The sequence below is a fragment of the Talpa occidentalis genome, unplaced genomic scaffold (assembly GCF_014898055.3).
Source record: "Talpa occidentalis isolate TD23 unplaced genomic scaffold, MPIMG_talOcc4v2.1 talOcc4.7, whole genome shotgun sequence".
NCBI classification, from domain to species: domain Eukaryota; kingdom Metazoa; phylum Chordata; class Mammalia; order Eulipotyphla; family Talpidae; genus Talpa; species Talpa occidentalis.
In genome coordinates, this window is record NW_023605083.1 from 50,436,022 (window position 1) to 50,456,413 (window position 20,392).

Genomic DNA, 20,392 nt, shown 5'->3' on the forward strand with positions numbered 1-20,392 from the left:
GGGATGAGGCCTAGCAGAAAAACCCTTCAACACCCAATGCACATCGCAGGTAGTGACTATTGAGAGAGGTAGACCTGCTGGTTTTGTCTTTGGGTCTGTGTGGTCTGCATCAAGATTTTTCGAGTGTGGCCTAAGGATTTCCAGGGTTACACTCAGCGTCTGGAGTCCTACAGGATGCTTTTCTGTCCCTTTGTAAAAAACAATTAAGGTGTCACCAAGATCTGAAATTTATCTTGACCTTAGGGTTTCTAGATTCTCCTTACCCCAACCTCTGTGGGCAGATCAATGCCCACTGTGATATTTTGGAGAGATCCCTTCCCAGGGCCCTCTCTCACGGGGAGAAATGCCCGCCTTTTCCCAGCTGGCTGGAGCGCGCAGGCAGGGCAGGGACGCGCACGCGGCTAGAGCCGCTGGTTGCGCATCTGGAGCCATTGCGCGCCCCCAGTGCAGTGCGCGCCGCGACTGTGGCGGTGAATTTGTTACTGAGCGTGCCCGGCCCTCTCTGCCCGCGCGGGGGCACCAGAGCCCTCAGAAGTGTCAGGCACTGCGGCGCATTTTCCCAGTTCCCTTTTAAATGACTGCGGAAAAACAGACTCTCCGAACCGCAAATGGGAAGACGGATTCTCAGACAAGGCTTGCAATGCCCCGCAGCCATCCTTTAACTGAGTCCGCAGAGCAGTTACGGTTTATCACCAGACCATCCCGGATCGCCTCGTTTGTCCCTAGTGAGACCCCAAGGCTCTGCCGGCGCTGGGCTTGCTAGTAGCTGGATGCTTGTCGTGCTTCGGGCAGCGCGGGCGTAGGGCACGCGTTCGCGCACACCCGCGCACACACCAAAACGCGCAAGGTACGACAGGGGCGCAAGGGCTCGGGTGCCCCGCGTGGGGGTGGGCATCGCGGAAAGTGAAGCTACGATTAAGGAATGGCTGCATCCTGCCAGGTGGAAGAATGAGTAAAAATGACGCGGCGCCACACAACCGACAGGCCAGGCTTGCTGCCGCGCATCTAGGGACCCCAATACGCTTCAGGCGCGCTCCCTGCCCTCACATGTCTATTTTCCGGACGTGTGATGCCAGCAAACGGCAGGAAAAAGACCCATTTAGAGAGCTAGACCTGCATTTGGAGACTCTCCTCCCTCTGCAAAAGCACCGACAGGAAGATCCACCAAAACCGCCGATCTCCAAATAGCACGGCATTGCGGCGTTATCGTTGGTTACCAACGTTGAGCACGTTTTGGTGTTTACAAAATTTATTTATTTATAGGCTAGCTCGTCCTTTTATGCAAGACGGGAAAGGAGAGCGCAGCCAGGAGGGAGAAGGGAGGGAGAATTCCTATAATAAGCATCAGCGCATTTTTCAGAGCTGAACCCAGCCGGGTTTCCATTTCAAAAAGGAGGCAGCCTCTACTGCGATTGCAGAAGAGCTCGCGATGTGAATTAGGGACCGGGAGACATTGAGCGGCGAAACAGTCCATCTCGGAGGTACCTGGAACTAAACACACCACACACACACACGCACACACGCACACGCGCGCGCACAGAGTCGTGCGCATCTACACGGCCAGGATGTATGCGTGTGCGCGCGTGTGTGCGCGTGTGTGAACTCCCACATGCTACTGCTGTCTGCTTCTGGCCAGTGGCACTGATGCTTGCCTCCTCCCCGCTCGCCCCCAGATTCCCCTCCCCTCCCTGTTGCTTTTGTCTGGAGGGTGTTATGGGTTTGTGTGTGTATGAGCGTGTGTGTTTTTGGATTTCAGACTAATTTTCTGGAGTTTCTGCCCCTGCTCTGCGTCAGCCCTCACGTCACTTCGCCAGCAGTAGCAGAGGCGGCGGCGGCTCCCGGAATTGGGTTGGAGCAGGAGCCTGGCTGCTCCTTCGCTGGGGCTCTCCACGCTCAGTCCCCGGCGGCAGGAGGAGCCTGGACCCCGGCGCCGCTGGCGTGCGGTAGGCGCCAGAGCCCGGGTGAGCAGCGCGGACAGTGCCCTCCGCCGTCTGGGCCCTCACAGTCCCCCCTGGGCGGCCGCGGCGCTCCCCAGGTGGGACGCGCGGCGCCACCTGCCTGCGCCCCCTGCGCCCAGCGGCGGTGGCGGATTCTGCAGCATCATTGGGGGCCCCCGTCGCGGAGCCATCGCCTCTGGCAGTCTCCGGGTCCTCCTTTCAAGGGTCCTTCGCCTGGCCTGTGCCATGGAATCCTGTCTCGGTGACCCTGGTCCTCTCCTCTCTCGAGCTCAGGCTTGGAGAGAGGGTGGGCGTATTGGTGACCCCAGCGGCGCAGTGCCACCGGGAGTCAAGTTCATTTCTGGGGCCAGAGCTGGGCATGCATCCATCCACAGTCTTCCGGTTGGGGTCGGGTTGGGGGTGACGCTAGCGCGCAGGGAGAGTGCCCCAACGCACTGTGTATGCGGTCCTGCGCTCAGTCTTATGCCTGTCTGTTTGTTCTCAGCCCCGAGGTGCGTCCGGGATCCCCGTGAGCTTCTGGCAAGAAGCCTGCATCCCAGAGAGTCCCGGGAGTGCCGCCGGCCGGTGCCCGGCGCGCCGGGCCATGCAGCGGCGGCCGCGGGGGAGCTCTGAGCAGCGGTAGCGCCCCCTGTGTGGCGGCCGGAGATGCCCCTACTACAGTGAACCGTGCGGCCCTCTAGGACACGCTCAGTCGGGATACGCCAGGCTCAGCGCGCGGGGTGGCAAGAACTGAGGAGAGCGAGCCCTGAGCGCGGCAAGGGCCGCCCAGCACCCGCAAGGAGGCCGGCTGGGGCGCGTACTCCGGCTGACTCGCACTGGCACTGGATGCTAGGGATGGTGTCCTGGACGAGGTGGCATGGACCTGCGATGGCGAGGCTCTGGGGCTTCTGCTGGCTGGTTATGGGCTGCTGGAAAGCCGCTCTTGCCTGTCCCACGTCCTGCAAATGCAGCGCTTCTCGAATCTGGTGCAGCGACCCTTCTCCTGGCATCGTGGCATTTCCGAGGTTGGAGCCTAACAGTGCAGACCCTGAGAACATCACCGAAATGTGAGTTTCTGGTGCTTTTACCCTTTCCTCCTCCTCCCTAGGCCGGGGCTTGCTGTGAAGGCCCCTCGGGCATGAATGTTGTTTCAATTCCGGAGGAAAAAGCCAAGAGAAGAGATGCAAGGGCTGGGCCATTTGTTAGTTACCTGTGTGTTTCATTGACCTGGGGCTGCTAACAAGGGGAACGGTGTGACAGTTTAAACTAAGTTTTAAATATTATATGTATTCAATAGATACATTCCTTGTGTGAGAAGGGATTCCATATGCACTTTGTATTTCCGTGTCTGGATGTGGGCGTACTTTAAGCCTTCCATGTGCACTAAGTTAGTTTTGGACATTTTCGTTTCAATAGGGTGCTATGTGTATGTTGTGTTAGGAGGAGTTCCAGTGATATTTACTGGGAAGGAGGTTAAAATCATTAACTTTTTTGAAATCTGTTGAAGGTTACAGGCTCCACTTCAACATCTTTCTCTGAAGTTTAGAGTTCACCAATTTCCCTTTTCATTTTATATATCAGATTTTGCTAAGGAGATTGCATCCAGAGATGGCCTTGAAAATGATCTGTAAGAGGAGAAGTTCTGAGTGTCGAAATGTACTGGCTCAAAAGAGAAAATGTGATCGCTGGAAGCCTAAAAGCCTGGTCTGATTTAATTTGGATTTGACTTCCCAGAGATACAATTTTGAGACCATTTGGATTATAAATCTTAATTCCTCACTGAATAATTTCCCAGGACTGGGCTTGGATGATAAAGCAGTGTGTAGTGCTGTGATGAAGGTGGCCTTTAGCATGAGACTCCTAGGTCCTAAAAATGTTTGAGTTTATCCTGGTCTGATGGAGAAACAAAATTGTTTTTCTGTTCTTTTCCTCTGATGCCTTGTGAAAAATACATTGCCACGTAGGAATTCACCTCCTTTCGCTAGCATTCCCCCTGTCACCTCTTTTATATAGACATATAATTATATAAATTAGAACTATATATATATATACACACACACACTATATTACATATATTAGAACTTAACGAGTTCAAATGTTTCATTATCATGAACTTTTATTCATCCCTGTAGAGGATTATAAGGCAAAGTTTATCCTGACTTCCCCTATGGTGTCTGACACTAAGACAGTTACCCCTGAAAGTAGGGCTTAGGCTGTGGCCTTCCGGTTGGTGAGTGCGCATGCATTTCCTCCACCCTTCCCCACCGAAAAAACGCACACCCATTTTCAACCAAGGTAGGCCAAGACAACCTGTTTTTTTTATGTAAGTAAGAGACCTTCCTAGTTTCTGTTGTTTGTTTTGCTGGTGATGCTCAGGTTGGAAGGCTCGGGCAGAAGGAAATGACAACAGAACATTGGGGACCCTCTGGCTAGCAGAACTAAGATGTGCTGGGAGCAGCGACAACTGTCAGACTGGATCAGGATGCTTGGGTCACAATCTTTTTGGCAAAGAGAGCTTCAGGCAAGGCTGCTGCGGAAAAAGGCTGGGTAGGGCCCCAACTGTGCTGGCCCTAGGCTGGGCTGGCAGAGGCAGGTCAGAGAGTTTCTGGTCTTTTGTCAGGATCTGTGTGTCTTTTTCAAGAGAAGGGGTATTGGTAGTCAGATGAAGGAGGCCATATGAATTCACAGCCCTACCGACTATTTTGAAAAATGAGAGCCTTTGTATAATTAGATGTCATGTTTTTGGTTTGCTTTAAAATTCTGTGTTAAATGATAGATACATGGTAGAGGAAATGAAATAGGGCTAATCATTTTTGCTTTAATATTTTTTGCACTTTACTATTTTTAAGGCCTTAATCAGAGAAAAGGAAGACTCTTTAAATTTAAAAATTATTATTTTAAACCTTAGTGGTCTTTGTTGCCTGACATATATGAAATCAATAGATTTGCCAGAGCTTTCTTAAATCAGTTCTCACAATTGCTGTTTCTTTTATTTCTGATGGCAAGTTCCTATTTTCAGGCATTTGAAAAAAATTGAATTTTAAAAGTATCAAAGCATTTGCCACATTTATTCATTCAATAATGGCACCATTAATTTCTACTTGTATTTTTTTCCTTTTGATTTAGAAATCCATTGAGACTGAGAAGTGTATAGGGATAAGTGACCAGGATGGGGAACTAGGTTATTCACATTAGGCAAGCTGGTAGAAAAAGAATGTTTCTTTGCTTTATCCTTCAACTTTGCTTGAACCCAGACAGTTTGCATCCCACTGTCTTTATCTGTAAAACATATCAGAATACTTGTTTGGAAAACATTTCATATAATTATTTTGAATTCTGTTGTTTTGATGTCAAAATGATACTAGTGGCTGAACTTGTTTTTCTCTTATCCTTATATGACACTATCTGTGATCTTTCTCTTCCATATTAATATTTGCTTGAACAGCTTTTAAATTAGTGGCCACTGGATACCAGCCACATTTGGAACCATATTGGACACACAATTTTTTTTTTTTTTTTACTATGTTGATAGGCCTAATGGTATTCCTTAAATAACCTGTGGTAGAGTTCTAGTTTAATGGTGTTTAGCTGAAGTTAAAAGTTTCTATTTTTTTAAAGGAAAAATTTAAGTGAAAAAACCTTGTGATTAGAACTTACTGAAACAACTGAACTTTCTGTATTGTTTTCAAATAGTGTTTGTTAATATCTATATATTGGGAGAAAAGTACAACCACTGTACCTTTTATAATTCAGAGACAGTCCTTGAAGGAACATTTGAAAAATATAGGTACGGACTAATTGACAGGATTTTACTCCTGTTTCTACATGCATATTTTAAGCCAAGTTGACATTTCATTTTTAGAACCATTGTTTGAACCCATTTTACTGAAAGTCTTCCCATTACTGTATATTGCATTCTCTTCACCCACTAACTTAATCTATATCTACAGCTCTGTATTGCTCTCAGTATTATATATCACGCTTGCCCAGCCTCACGCTTGGGATAGTGCTAGACTCTGTTGTTTGGAAATGGTTATACTAAGGCAGTGCTTAGTTAAATTTAAAAACAATACTGCTATCACATAGAATTGGGATTCAAGAGTAAAGCCAGTTGGAATTATGTAATCAGCCATTTAAGTCTCCGTTGTAGCAAGTACCAAAATGCATTGCAAAGGGCAAGTTCTGTTTCACTCAAGTGGTAAAAGGCTTGGTTAAAATAGGTCATGCATTTTTTAAAAACTGTGTTCACAAACACATCATCTTAGTCATTTTTCAGTGTACTGTTCAGTAGTGTTTTGTATATTGTCTTTATTTTTTTTGTGAAAAGCATGGATTTTTATATTGCCCACATAGGAAGTCAATGATGACCAGTTTTTCCCCTGAATTTCTTGGGTGACAGTCTCTGATTTTGGGGTAATATTTGGAGACAAAGCTAATGTTTTTCTTCCTAGTATAACATAAATAGAACTCGCAGCTTCTGCTGCCAGGGCTCCTGTGTACAATTTATTGTTGGCTTGGGTAAACGACTGTAATGTTATATCATTAATACATTGATTTTGGCCCTCTCACCTTAGTAAGCTTTTCCACTGCAATTAATTGTACTAAGAAAACCCCCAAACCTTGGCATTCATAAGGATTCAGTGAAAGGTCTCAGTTTTATTACTCTGATATTTACTGATCAACTCATCAGGGTTCTAGAACTTTGGATTGTGCTTTACTTGCAGTTGAGAACTGCAGAATAAAATTTGACTGTGTTACATAAGCCACACTGGACTTGTTAATAAATAAGGCATTCTAATTTACATCATTCATTATTTAACACAACTTGCAAACTGGGCTTCAAATGTGCTGTCTTCACAGTGAAGGTATTTCCAGAATCCAGCTCAGCATGACCATTTGAGGTTTTTAGTTTTGTACAGTCAATCTCTGCATTATGGAGGTTTTTGTTACATTGGATAAAACAATTGAAAAGCTCTAAGACCTTTCTGACCCTGCTTTCTTTCACCTCCCCCTGCATCACCTCTCATTGACTACAGGAAAATGTGTTTGATTTTTTTCTTCTCTGAAAAGTGATATTTCCTTATGGGAATTCAAAGTAGTAGAGTTAAGAGAAGAGCCTGGAGTGTATGTTATTACTAGCAAGTAATGGGAAGTTGAGATAATGTGGTCTCAGCTCCCCAGTGCTGAGTTTAGTTCTGTTTAAGATCTTTCACTGTTTCTATCCCATAAACCTCTGTTTGTGTTTCTTTCAATATTCCCTTGTAAAGAAGTTTTCTAAGCTGAAAAGTTGGCTGAACAGCTGAGAGTTGAGGTCTTTCTCCCTAGGAACATTCTGTATGATCTCTTTGACGATATCTAGGTCATAGGAGTATAAAACCTAGAGTTTTTGTTTAATTGGGGAAAGGAAATTGAATTTCTTTTTATTTTCTTTTCCTTTTTTTTGGGTTTCTTTTTTGCTTATGGTACCAACCAAGTACCTCAGTTTTAACTCATTGCTCTTCCTGCCTACTGGAGAAAGCAATACCATCAGTGTTAACACCACACTGACCTGACTCAGCTTTACTGCTCCTCCAGAGAGATTTCTTGTAGGTTCAGAACTTAAGGGTAGAAGGTGGCATTGAACTTGCTGCCCCTTGAAGTGGTGCCAATATTTGGTTCCTCTTGGTATTTATAAACCAGTGGATGATTTGGGGGACAGGTTATTTAGACAGGACACACCTTTTGCTTGTTTGATGTGCATGAGAGAGATGGAGAGAGGAAAGTACTGAACTTTGGATTATTAATAGCTGATTGATCATTTTTATAATCTTCTTGGTCAAACTATTTTAAAACACAGATGCCACCATGCCTCCCCTAGGTGGCTCATCTCTGAGCTCTGCAGGCCCTGGCCATTTTAGTTCTATATTTGATTGCTGATCAATTTCTATTTAAGAAGGCGAAGATCCCGCATAATCGGGAATCTTCTTACCACTTACTTTGCTCTCTGGGCTGACCAAAGGACTAGAAAGTCATAAATATTGATCTGAGAGATGTGAATGTTCTTGAATGTTATAACCGTGGGAAGAGAAGTAATATATAGGTATATGTTTACATGTTTTTGTTTTTTTTTAAAGTATGCTATTTTCCAGCTGGAGTCAGTAGTTACCTGATCTCTATGTCTCTGGGCTGACCTTGTTGGGGACATACCCTTTCCCCGCAAACCCCAAACTACTAAGATTGTCCAAGATTGGAATTTGAAGCTCTGACTAGTTTCTCCTGGCTCTGCAGTTCCACAAAGCTTCACTTATGGAGATTATGCGGTTTATACATCAGTTAAGAAATGGAGGGTGGACAAAGGGCTTAGAGGTTGGCAGTATGAGACTCTGTGGTATCCCATGTATATATTTTCAGTGTCTGATTTGAATTCCCCAAACCATGTCTTGTAAAATGTGACCTGCCAAGGAGGCTGATGCATGTTCATGCTGGGCTGATGAGTCCAGAGTCACAGGGTCACTTTGAATCAGGATCACAGAAGGACAAGGGGCCTTGCATATGCTCTGCTCCAACCCTCTACATAAGCCAAGGGTAGTAGAGAGAGCCTCCTGAGGCTGTGCCACTTTAAAAACATGGAAGGGGCCAAATACTCCTTTTCCCAGCATCCCAAGGCAATGCCAGTCCTCTGCTTTCAGGTGCCTCCCCGCTCTTCTGTGTCCTTGTACTGAACCTCACTCTGGTCTACCATTTTAGAAATGTAAAAGATGTGAAGACAAACTCAGTCTGGCTAAGTCTGTACAAACCCATGTCTACCAGAGACAATTAAAAAAGGCATGAGCTAGTGATCCCAAAGCAAAGGTCTTTGGGAAGAAATGTATATTTGTATAGTTTGCTCTGAGGTTTTTTTTTTTTTTTTAATTTCAGGAGTTCCTCCTTGTGAGGCAATTATACATATAAATCAAATGGCAAAAAAAAAAAAATCTTCATGAGTTGGCAGCGATGAAAGAGGCTAACCTTGTGTCTGCTGGACTACCTTGGTGGCTGGGGGTTGGAGCAGGGGCAGAGCGGGCAGCGGGCTGCCATCTCTGGAGTCTTGGCCACAGTCAGGGGTAGCTACATAAGTGGAGGAACCCTCAGCTCTTCCTACAGAGTCCATCTTTACTTCCCAGAAAGACGTGTGGCTGGAGAGTACTTATTCTGCACACTTCTTGTTGTCCTAAGATGGAAGGATGTGTTCAGAGGCTGGACCAGTGAGGAAGTCTCAGGAGCCTGATGCATATCCAGAATTCATTCTGTTACCATTTGTATGTTGTCTGTAGCCCATGCCAAGAGCTCACTTCTAGACATACCTCTGGTTTCCCTGCAGAGCTTCTCCCCATGGATCTGGAAAGTTCTTTGCAGACATCTGCTCATTTGGGTTCAATCTCTTTCTCAAGTAGGTGGGAAGGTCCTGAGAGCTTGGAGGGAATGTAGGTTTGACTAGCATGCCTGGTTTTCGGGATCAGGTAGAGTCTGATGTGGGACAGAACCCATCCCATCCAGTGCTTCATTTTGGTCTCTGTCTGCTCAGTTCCACTCAACCAGATTTGGCCTGTAGAGTGTTTTTGGAAAGGTATGACAATTTCAATATATGTTCACAGGCTAAATAGCATGTCAGTGGAAGGAGGGGTCTTAAGCATGCTCTGGGGACTGGGGTTTCAGCTCATGTTTTCCCCTTTCCTTCATTTATGCTCCTTTGCAATCTTTTATACTATGAAGAGAGAAATGATTTGTGTCCCTTTGGGAATCTGGCATCCTCTCATACTAAATAAAAATGCAATAATCACATGCCACTGAAAGTTCCCATTTTTACTGCCAACAAGGGCTTATTGTTTATAGCACCTCAATTTTTGCTGTAATCTTCATATTCTAATAATTCTGTGGACATAACCACACACTCACCCCAGAGCTTTATTTGTGTATGTACCATGTATTTATGAATATATAACTATGTTTAAAACTCTACTTTGTGGCCTTTTTAGACTTAATGATCATGACTTGTATTTTCTTCCTTAAATCAAAGTTTTAGTTTTGTTCTGATCATACTATGGATTCCTTTTAGAGGACTTGGTGGGAGCTCTTCTCCGAGTGAAGCAGTGAGTGTTTGTTCTTTGATTGGCGACCAGCGTGGCTCCTCACACACCTATTGTGTTTATTTTCTTTGATTAGTTCTCATTGTAAACAAAACTATATTTTCAGGGAGGCACTTTTGAACAATTCTGCTATATTAGGATTTTGATTTTCAGGCTCTGAAATATAGTGCACTCTAGAAAAATAATCTGTTTCAAGCTCTGTTCTGTCACTACGGTTGTCTAGTGCATGTGCCCAGCCCCAGCAGAGAGAAGCCAGGGCTGTGCCTGAGTTGTCAGACTGGTGCTCCCTGTGGGGACTGCTTGCTTCCCTGCTTCTGCCCTTGTGTACTCGTGTGTGTTTTGTGTGCAGGAGTGGGAAGAGGTGGGCAGAGAGCTTGAGATGATGGCCTCTAAGTTCTGTGGTAAAGTATAAAAAACAAAACAAAACAAAATTCACTCACCTTTCTGGTAGGCAAACAAAAGCCTTTCAGTTTTCTCCCAGCTTCACTTTCCTAAGCTCTGTGGCTGCTACGGAACCCAGAGCATTAGGCGAGGTGGCTCCTGGCACGATCCCCTGCATTTGGTTTTTCCCTTTGTGATTCTTGAGTCTACTTAGGCTGTTTCTGGTCGTGCTTCTTATCCCTCTTTCCTATGTTCCCTGACCTCTCTCCCCAACATACCCATACACATAAATGCACACACACAAATGCACACAAACATACCACACAAGCACACACATTTTTACACACACACAGGCAGGCAGGTGTTTGGCTGCAAAATCCCTTTAATGGATTGTGAAGAAATCTTGGATTGCGTTTCCTGTGGGTTGACTACTATCATTCCCATTGAACCCAGCTTGATATAGTCAGCAGACAGTAGCAAAGAAGAGCTTAGTATCACTGAGGGGGGCCCTGGGTGTGGAGCTGGGATGTGGGGTTCATGTACACAGTGTAAGAACCCGGGATGCTGGGTGAGTCTTGAATCTCACCAGTTTGAGTTTCCTTATCTGGAAATTGGAGCTTGGGACTTAGACTGATGCTGATCCCTGAAAGGCTCTGTGCTTCCAAATCAGCCAGCCATGGGCACTAGTGTTTCCTTTCTGTTCTGGAATTCACCCAGGTGGCCTCCTCCAGGCCCACCAGAGTTTGCTCTGGATCGCTTGGTGGCTTAAGCAGCACAAGTCCCACCTGTGGGCTACCACTGAGTCCAACTCTGAAGCTCAGGCCCTGTGGCTTTGTGGGTCACCTGCTTCTGGCAATTGTGGGTGGCAGCACTTCCATGGTTGCCCACAGATGGAAACAAACTTTTGGTTTTTTTCTTGGAAATAGTTTTCCTAGCATGTACTATCTACCTGCATGTCTCATCAGAATACCTGCCCCAAATGCATTCTGATTTTTACAGCCCATTTTGGGTGTTTTTCTGCGTATGTGCATGGGGGAATTACTAACAGGCTTACCTCTCTGGCTGGTCTCAATGATCCCTAAACAGGGGCTAGCACTGAAATCAGATTTCATCTTCTGCCCATTAAGTTTTCCTTTCATCCTGGCTGGAATAGTTTACCATGTTTCCTAATTGTCCTGTGGACTGCTTGCCAGCTAATTCAGAATCCGTGCAAACATTACTTTAGTTCAACTAGTGTTTATTTAGGACACTGGGGCAATACAGACAAATGTGCTAAGTACACAGTTAAGGAGCGCCTATGTGGCTTATACCTACTGGGAGAGACAGAGATATAAACATCTACCTTTAATATAATATGATAAGGATAATCAGTGCACAAAGAGATAACACCCACACTCACATTGTGATTGTTTCAGCTTCAACCAGCCACAGAGCCCTTTCCAAAGGGGCTTCCCCTGAAATAGGCCTCTCAGTGGGAGAAAGGCAGATGTGTAGACTGGGCATGAACCATCCTGGATCCCTACTTCCTGTGATGACACTTACCAACTGAGTTTAGTTCTTTTCTCTCTGTCAAATAAATTTTTTAAAAGATTTTTATTTATTTATGCACACAAGAGCTGGGGCACAGGCCAGAGATGCGGGGGCGGGGGATGAGAGGATTCATCAGAGACAGAGTGGGGAGCAGAACAGGCAGACCGACTGAAATACACTGCCGAGGGGAGCAGCGGGCGAGTCAGGAGAGGTCTGCTGCCATGTGGATAGCTCCCTAGCCAGTTGGGGAATGAACTTGTGCTGCAGAGGCTGTGGATTGCTTCATAGTGCGGTGCTTAACCCCTTGCGCCGCCAGGGAGGCCCTCTGCCAAATAATTTTTGATGTTCTTGGGACCTCATCTATTCATATTCCATTTGAGCAAACTGTCTGATTCTAAAACCAGCTGTTCCCTTTGGCGACAATGAAAGAAGTGGAGCACCTCTGGGCACAGCTCATCACCCCATCTCTGTTACAGACCCCATCCTCTGTCTCAGTTTTCTCTTGACCACTGTCCTTATTTCACCTGTATTTCAGGCTCTTTTTCATGGAAACATCAGAAGCTAAGAAGCAGGACCAGGGCTCTCCTGTCTTATAAAAGTTTCCCTTTAGTGCCATCCCTTCCTCTGCCCTCTGCTTCCATCCCCCTTTCATCACTGCCCTTTCCCGGTTCCCTTCAGACTCCACTGTATTTTTTATTTCTATTTCCCCACCCCCTAGTCCAGTCTCAATCTACTGTTTCATGGACCTTGCACTCCAGTGCTGTCCCCAGAGTTGTCCATGGGTATAAATCAAGGCATTTTTCTTTCTTTTTCTTACTGGCTTCTTAGCAGAACTTGCCTCAATTCTCCCTCCCTCTCACCTGAAGTATCCTTTTCCTTGTACCTCTCTCATTGATGCTCCTTGTTTTCTCCACACCCTGTAGGTGTGTGGTCTTAGTCTTATTTGCAGCTTCTTTTTCTCTCCTCCTCCCTAGACATTGATGTCCTTTTGGCTTCCGTCCCGGGGCTGCGCCATCAGGGGGTTATGCTGCCTCATCTACAGCTTTGTTGCTTCTGCTCACCTGCTGTGGCCTAATCTCTGTACCTGCCAACTCCTTTTTTAAATTATTTTTAAAATTTTATATATTTTTACATCATTTTTCATATTTGCACAATGTATGCATTTTCATCTTGTTTATATTCCCCATACAATTCCCACCACCCTTGTTTTGATCCTACTCCCCCACCCCATATTGTGCCTCTGGCTTATAGTTGCTTGTTGATTTTGATTTTTACTTTATTATAATTAGTCTTTTCCCTGGTCCCTTATTCAGGTTTTCTAGATTCCTGCTATGAGTGAGACCATCCGGTATTTTTCTTTTTCTTTCTGGCTTATTTCGCTGAGCATGATCCCTTCCAGCGCCATCCATGTTGCTGCAAATTGCATGTGTTTATCTTTTTTGAATGCTGAGTAATATTCCATGGTATATATGTACCACATCTTCTTGATCCAGTCTTCTGTTTTTGGGCATTTGGGTTGTTTCCAAAGCTTAGCTATTGTAAATAAATAGTGCTGCTATAAACATAGGGGTGCAGGTACCCTTTGGAATTAAGGTTTCTGTGTCCTTTGTGTACCCGTCAACTCTTAGTGATAATCTTTGGGCTTACGTTTTCAGCTACTACACAACATCCTCCTGGACTTGTCATAGAGTGTCACACTTGCCATTTCCAAATTAAATTTGCTGTCATTGCCAGAACCCATCTCCAGAGTTCCCTACCTTTGCAGATGGCAGCACTGTTCACAGAGTCATGCAACTTGGGAAACTTGCCTCCTCATCTCTTTAACCTCTGTATTCATTTAATTTTTAAGTTGTGCGCACTTTTCTAAATTTCCAAATTTCTAAAATTTGTTCGATTCTTTTGATCTCTGCTGCTTCCTTCCTTCCCTCCCTCCCTCTCTTCCTTCCTTCCTCCTTTATATCTCCCCATCTTAACCCCCTGCCTTCTCCCCCTCCCTTCTTACTTTCTTCAAATAGTCATTGGGGTCATGGTGAGGAGAAAGACGGGCCTGGTCTCTTCTCAGCAACTTTAATAGGAAATGAACCCACATTAATTAAAAAAATTAATTCATTCCACTATTTTTTGCCTGAAATGGTGCAGCCTCTTCCTGCCTGGTATCCTGGCCTCCATTCTTGTCCCCTCTCTACCCATAAGTGAGGCTGTGCTGAGTGGTGTTTTTTATTTTTTTTATTTTTAAAAAATTTTTATAGGAATATCTCTTTTTTAAAAGATTTGTTTATTTATGCATACAAGAACTGGGGTATAGGCCAGAGATGCGGGGGGTTGAGAGGATTCACCAGAGACAGAGCGGGGAACAGAACAGGCAGACTGATTGAAATACACTGCTGAGGGGAGCAGCGGGCGAGTCAGGAGAGGTCTGCTGCATCATATGGGTTGCTCCCTAGCCAGCAGGGGATCGAACTTGTGCTGCAGAGGCTGCGGATTTCTTCATAGGTTGCATCTTAACCCCTTGCGCTACCAGGGAGGCCTGAGGGGTGTTTTTTAAATGCTGGTCTTATCATGTTCCTGCTTCTAAATGTCTTGTGGTTCACCATATCTCTAATATATAAAGTCCAAAGTTGTTGTTTTAGCCTTTTAAGTAAAACCAGATTGTCACTCTATTGCTATGTAACAAGGCGTATAACCCTCACATGGGCCTGCGTACACAGGTCAGCATAATAATTGCTTTCTACACTAAGGGATCTATAAAAGAGAACGAATTATAACTGGAAGCTTGCTTGGTGATCTTGGAATTAGAGCAAGGGCACTTAATTCTACATTTAAAATGTTAAATGACACTAAGTTAAGCCGGCCTGAGGCATCCATCTCCATAATGGGAGAGCCTTCACAAAGGGAATACAGAAAGAACTTGAAGTACTTTGGCCCGGACCTGTGTCCCCTGGATGGACACTCCTTTTTCTCTCCTTTCACTGCCCAGCACCAATGCTGATTGATACATTCTTTCTTTGGAAAGGTTAGTGCCTTTGGCCAAGGCTTGCTCAAGCATAGAAGTCTTTCAGATTCTTTAAAATGATTTTGCACATGTTTTCTTTGAAATTCAGTCATTTTTTGGTATGGAATTTCATTAGTAATCAGCCTTTTAGAAAAATCATGTTTGATAAGAAATAAAAACAGCACAAAGGAATGTATTATGAAAAACAAGTCTCCCACCTGCCATGGCCGCCAGCCCTCGTATCCTCAACCCCCTCTCTCCAGTAACAGTGACTGATTTGAGTTTGTGTATCTGCTTCCAGAAATAGTCCTACTCACAAATGTGAGTACACATGTGTGTCTTTTTTTGTGTGTACACCAATGAGGACATCTTATGCCCACCCTCCTACATATTGTTGTTTGCTTTTACTTAATAATGTATCTTAAAACTGTTTCTAAGTCAGCATGTGTATACTGTCCTTATTTTTTTCACAGTCACACAGTAATCCAAGGAATGAATGGACAACACATTATTTAACCAACCTCCTTTTGAATAATCTTGCCATACATGATTTTATTTATAGAAAAAAAGTCTCTAGAATTTGAATTGCAGGTATTTGCAAGAAATTTGTGATTTTGATAGAAATTGCCAAGTTCTCTTGCAAAGGAATCACATCATTTTATTCTCCCATGAAAACTGGAAGCACCTGTTTTTCTACAGCTAAGCCAATACTATTTGTTATCAAACCTTTTGGCCTTTGTCAATCATATTCCTGGGAAATGATATTCACCATTGTTTTATTTTGTAATTCAGTAATTATGATCCAGATGAAAATCTATTTATATATGTGTAAGTCATTTGTATTTTTAAAAAATGAACTACATTATCATGTTAGTTAGCCGTTTTCTTTTTCTACTGGGTTGGTGGAATTCTGAAAAGCTGATTTATAAAATCTCTGTAACAATAAGAAAATTTATACTTTGCCTTATGTTTTGCTTGTGTTCAGATGTTAATTATGACTTTATTTTCTATTCCTTTGTAATATTGAAGTAATTTTTTGTGGTAAGATTTATTATTTCTCCTATGACTTTCATGTTTTAAATGTGGCTTGGATGAGTCTCCCTTTTTCTAAGAATATACAATAAGTTCTCCTATATTTTTTCAACTATTTTTATTATTTCATGCTTTTGTAATTTAGAGTTTTGCTCCATTTGGAGTTTAAAAATCTAAACAGTGAGATCATGAAAAAAAATAGTTTCATTATTTCCAGGATAGCTAATTAGCCACTAGATCTCTTGACACCATTGATTATATAATTTTACCTTTACCCACTAATTTAAGAATAATAACTTGATTATATATTAAGATTACCTTTGTATTTAGACCTATTTTAAGATTTATCCTATTAGTCTGTGTAGTCATGGGCTAGCAGTAAACTTTTATCTCTTGCACCTTCAAATTTTTTTTTTTTGTCTTATTTCTAGCGTTAGTCTTTCTCACTGGTCTTTTTCTTCAGAATTTTCTGGTCTGTTCTTACATGGTAAATTTCCATATGAATTTTGGTAACTGCTTGCCTGGCTTACCCCACATTATATTGTTATTTTAAATTAAGATAAAATTATAATTATATATTAAAAAAACTTATGATTTCTTAACAAGTCTTTTATTTTAAAGACACATTCATTTATTTATGCATACAAGAGCTGGGGTACAGGCCAGAGATGTGGGGGGTGAGAGGATTCACCAGAGACAGAGTGGGGAACAGAAAAGGCAGACTGACTGAAATACACTGCTGAGGGGAGCAGCAGGGATTCAGGAGAGGTCTGCTGCACCATCTGGGTTGCTCCCTGGCCAGCCAGGGATCGAACTCGTGCTGCAGAGGCTGTGGATTGCTTCATAGTACGGTGCTCAACCCCTTGTGCCACCAGGGAGGTCCCAATGATTTCTTAAGAAGTCTTAAAAGCTCATCATCCTCAAATTCATACCCCTTTCTCTGGAGTTGTTGTTTGCTACTCCTTTTCTTCAATGACGATACAGTCACCGAGCTTTTAATTCCTCTACTGCGCTATCCTCACACTGACCTCCCTGGCATCACATTGGCTGGTACTGTCTGCCTGAAACACCATTTTTCTGCCTACTACCTCTGACTGACTTCTTGGTCTCTCTACCTGTGGACTGTGTGCCTCCATTGTGTGCTCTTATACCCCTGTGTTTCTCAATTGCAGCATAGGTTGCTTAGCATTATGATGCATGCTGGGAGACCTGTTTAAACACACCCTTAGAATATAAACAGTATGAAGGTAGGGGCTTTATGGATTTTGTTTATTCTTCTTCCCCAGTCCTCAGCTCAGTGTCCTAATGTTACAGCAATTTCCCAGAGAAATATGGCAGCACTCAGGGAGGTGGAGAGAAAGAGATTTAATTGTCACACCGGTGGGCTCAGTGGGATAGCCCCCAAAAGTCTCAGCATCCAAGAGCAGATATGTCAGGGTTTTATATAGGTTGTATGAGGAAACTTGCCACCCCATCCATCATAGCATAAGCATTCTTTATTGTTTGGGAAGGGGGTCAAGGTAGTCCTGGATACTACTATGAACAAGCAGTACACCCAGCAACTTCTCCACTCCAGCAAGCAGCAGAATCTAAGCAACAGACTCCCCCAAGCAGCACACTTAGCAACTTCCTGCTTTACTAATTCTCTACATTATACGCATACATGTGGGCATATGCACATGCACATGCCCATCTCCCCACCGCCCCTCCAGCTATCATTCAGAAGTTCAAATAAGAGGATTTATTAGTTGTTTGGGCTGTCACTATGTACATTTCTAGACATGATTTTAAAGTCATGCAGTTCAGATGTTTGCTTACCTAAATGACCTTCACGGAATTAAATAGCCCATGTTGGTTCATGCACCACAAGTGGTCGAGTCTTGTGGAGACATAGCATAGCTGGAAAAGGGAGAAAAGCAAAGCCATGTTGAAGCAGGCTGATTGGGAACCCAACAAGAAGAGAGGGGAGGATAGAGAAAGGGCCAGCAAATGAAGAGAGGTGTAGCTCAACAACTGGGGTAAATCCAGGGGAAAACCTTCATTCCAGGGACATCTGATCACAAACAAATAGGTATAATGAGAAAGATTTGTGGTTTTTGTCATGTAATAGCTAATAATGGGTATCCCCGCGGGTCCATTGCTTTCCTGTGATTGCATTTATGCTGCTTCACTTAAAAAGCATTTTGGTGTGGGATTTCAGATGAAATTTATTCTTGGAGTATGGAGGATAGGGGCTTTATTTTATTTCTTTTTTTTTTTAAGAACTGCAGACATCAGTGTGTCAGGTCAAATTTAATGGGCTATCTGACACCCATTCTTTTGTGCATTGTAACCAAGGTGTGTTGGGCTGATCCTATGATTGTTTTATGGGGCTTCTTTCATATTTATTATAACTAACACTATTATATATCTTAGAAATTATAATAGTGGTTTGCAAAACCACTTATAATAGTGGTTTGCAAAACTGATCATAAACAACTGATATACATGTGAGATAATCTTCCTTGAGATAAATAGTACCCATTTATTTATGTTTATAGAATGCAGTCTGTTCATAATACTGATACAAATGAAATAGTTTAGATTCCATGTGTATTTTTAAAGTTAAATTTTTTAAAAAGGAATGGAAATTGTGGAATCAACATGAAAAAGGTCTTACTTTTAGTTGAGCTTACTTTTGGTTGACTCTCATGATAAGTATACGTGACCCTCTGGGATTTAATGTCTTAATTATCTCATTTATTCCTTCAGAGTATTGTTCCTTCAATAAAAACAATCTTCTGGAGCTTAACTACCTAGTGCCTTGACAGCACTATTGAGATTTCTATTTAATCCAGCCTAACAGACTCAACTCTGTCATTACTCTCCTTTCACTGTATTTGATATACATATATATATACATGTATATATACACATATATATACCAATCAAATATATGTATATACATACACATACACACACGTGCAGTTTAGAAAGGAACATTTTGTTGACACAGACATCCTTTGCCACATGCAGTTGAAATGGTGGACAGGAATTGACTAAACAGGCATATTTTGATTGATTGATTGATTGATTAATTCAATTAGTCAATCAACAAATATGTTTTGTACATGTTCTCCCACCACGCACTTTTTTGGTGGCAAGACTTAGGCCAGCTTCTGCCACTTAACATGGCTTGTTAAAGGGCCCCAGATGTGGTCTCCAGGTAATCCCCAACCTTATCTTGAAACTATGTGGACAGTCCAGCCTGTTCATTCCAGCTCCATCAGTACTACCACAGATAGCAGCCTTGACCTTCCCTCTACCCCCACACCACTGTGCCTAGGCATATGCACATCTGTAGCACGGCTCATCCTTTTTCCCTGGAAAAGGCCTGCACGGATCCTGGGAGTGGACTCAGAAGGTCTTTGAGTAGGGAATTCTGGAATGCTACTAAGGCAAGAAGACAAGTGTGATTTCCAAGTAGGAGCATCTTCCTGGCCTATAGACCCCTTGCCTAATATGGAGGAACTTGGCTGGAAGAGTGCCAGAGTGAGGGCCTCTGATGTGCCTGCACCCTCTGACCAGAGCTGAGAGCTCCAGGGACACAGCTGTTTGAGTGTCATCTGGCTTCTGCATTGAGGTAGTTTTGAGTTATGATGATGCTCTGGAATAGAGGAAGTGTGGGGTATGGACGCTTGTCTCATTGCAGTCTCCCCTCATCAGGGGAATTCTTGAACATGCGGATCTGTTTCCAGTGAGGACGGCATGTGCAGATTCCTCCCTCTGATTCGACTGCAGTGAGCTTTGTGACATCACGGACACACTCAGACCAGCATAGGCCTGTTCTAGGCAGTGAATGGGGATTGTTAAACATCAGTAGCTACCAGCTTTCAGCCTCTTTCTTACCTGTACAGATTTCAGTATTGCATCTGAAACATCTGGGGCTGACTGTAATATTTTAAGAGCAGCTCATTATAGCTGAATGGTTATTTTTTTTTACTACACCCTCTGAGAATGCTGGGATTGTGAAACCTGCCTAAATAGTTCCTGTTCTTTTCTTCCAAACAGAAAAAACACTGAGTAGGTCAATTGCTGTAGGTAGGTAGATTGACAAATTCACATCTTCATTTTCTTTGAGACAAGTAAGGGAATGACGCAGGTTGTGAGACAAGGTTGCTTGGTGGGTTAAGAGTCCCACTCTGAAGTTGGTCTTTCCTCCTATTTTGGACTAGTTATTAAAGCCCTCTGATGTCTCAGTGTTCCTATCTATAAAAGGGGACATTACTAGTGTTACAGGGTGTAAGGGCAGGACTGGACACAGTGCAGGTTTTCTATGATCCAGCAGACTGGGTAAAGGAGGAGTCAGAGTCCTCAGTGGTTTTTTGCAGGTTTTTTATTTAGATTACCAGGTACATGGCAGGCAGGGGTGCTGG

At 43.6% G+C, this 20,392-nt stretch overlaps 1 protein-coding gene across 6 annotated transcripts in view; it reads left to right on the forward strand.

The window, feature by feature from the left end:
- The first annotated feature begins 2,622 nt into the window (after positions 1-2,622).
- NTRK2 (neurotrophic receptor tyrosine kinase 2) overlaps positions 2,623-20,392 on the forward strand; it is a 337,402-nt gene continuing 319,632 nt past the window's right edge. For 5 of the 6 annotated variants that reach the window (XM_054689472.1, XM_054689471.1, XM_054689474.1 and 2 more), the window contains exon 1: positions 2,749-3,004. In XM_054689472.1, the coding sequence (XP_054545447.1) occupies positions 2,784-3,004 (221 nt within the window). In that variant the 5' untranslated portion in view covers positions 2,749-2,783. Of the gene's footprint in view, positions 3,005-20,392 lie in introns of all 6 variants that reach the window. The other variant, XM_054689473.1, reaches the window with a different exon arrangement.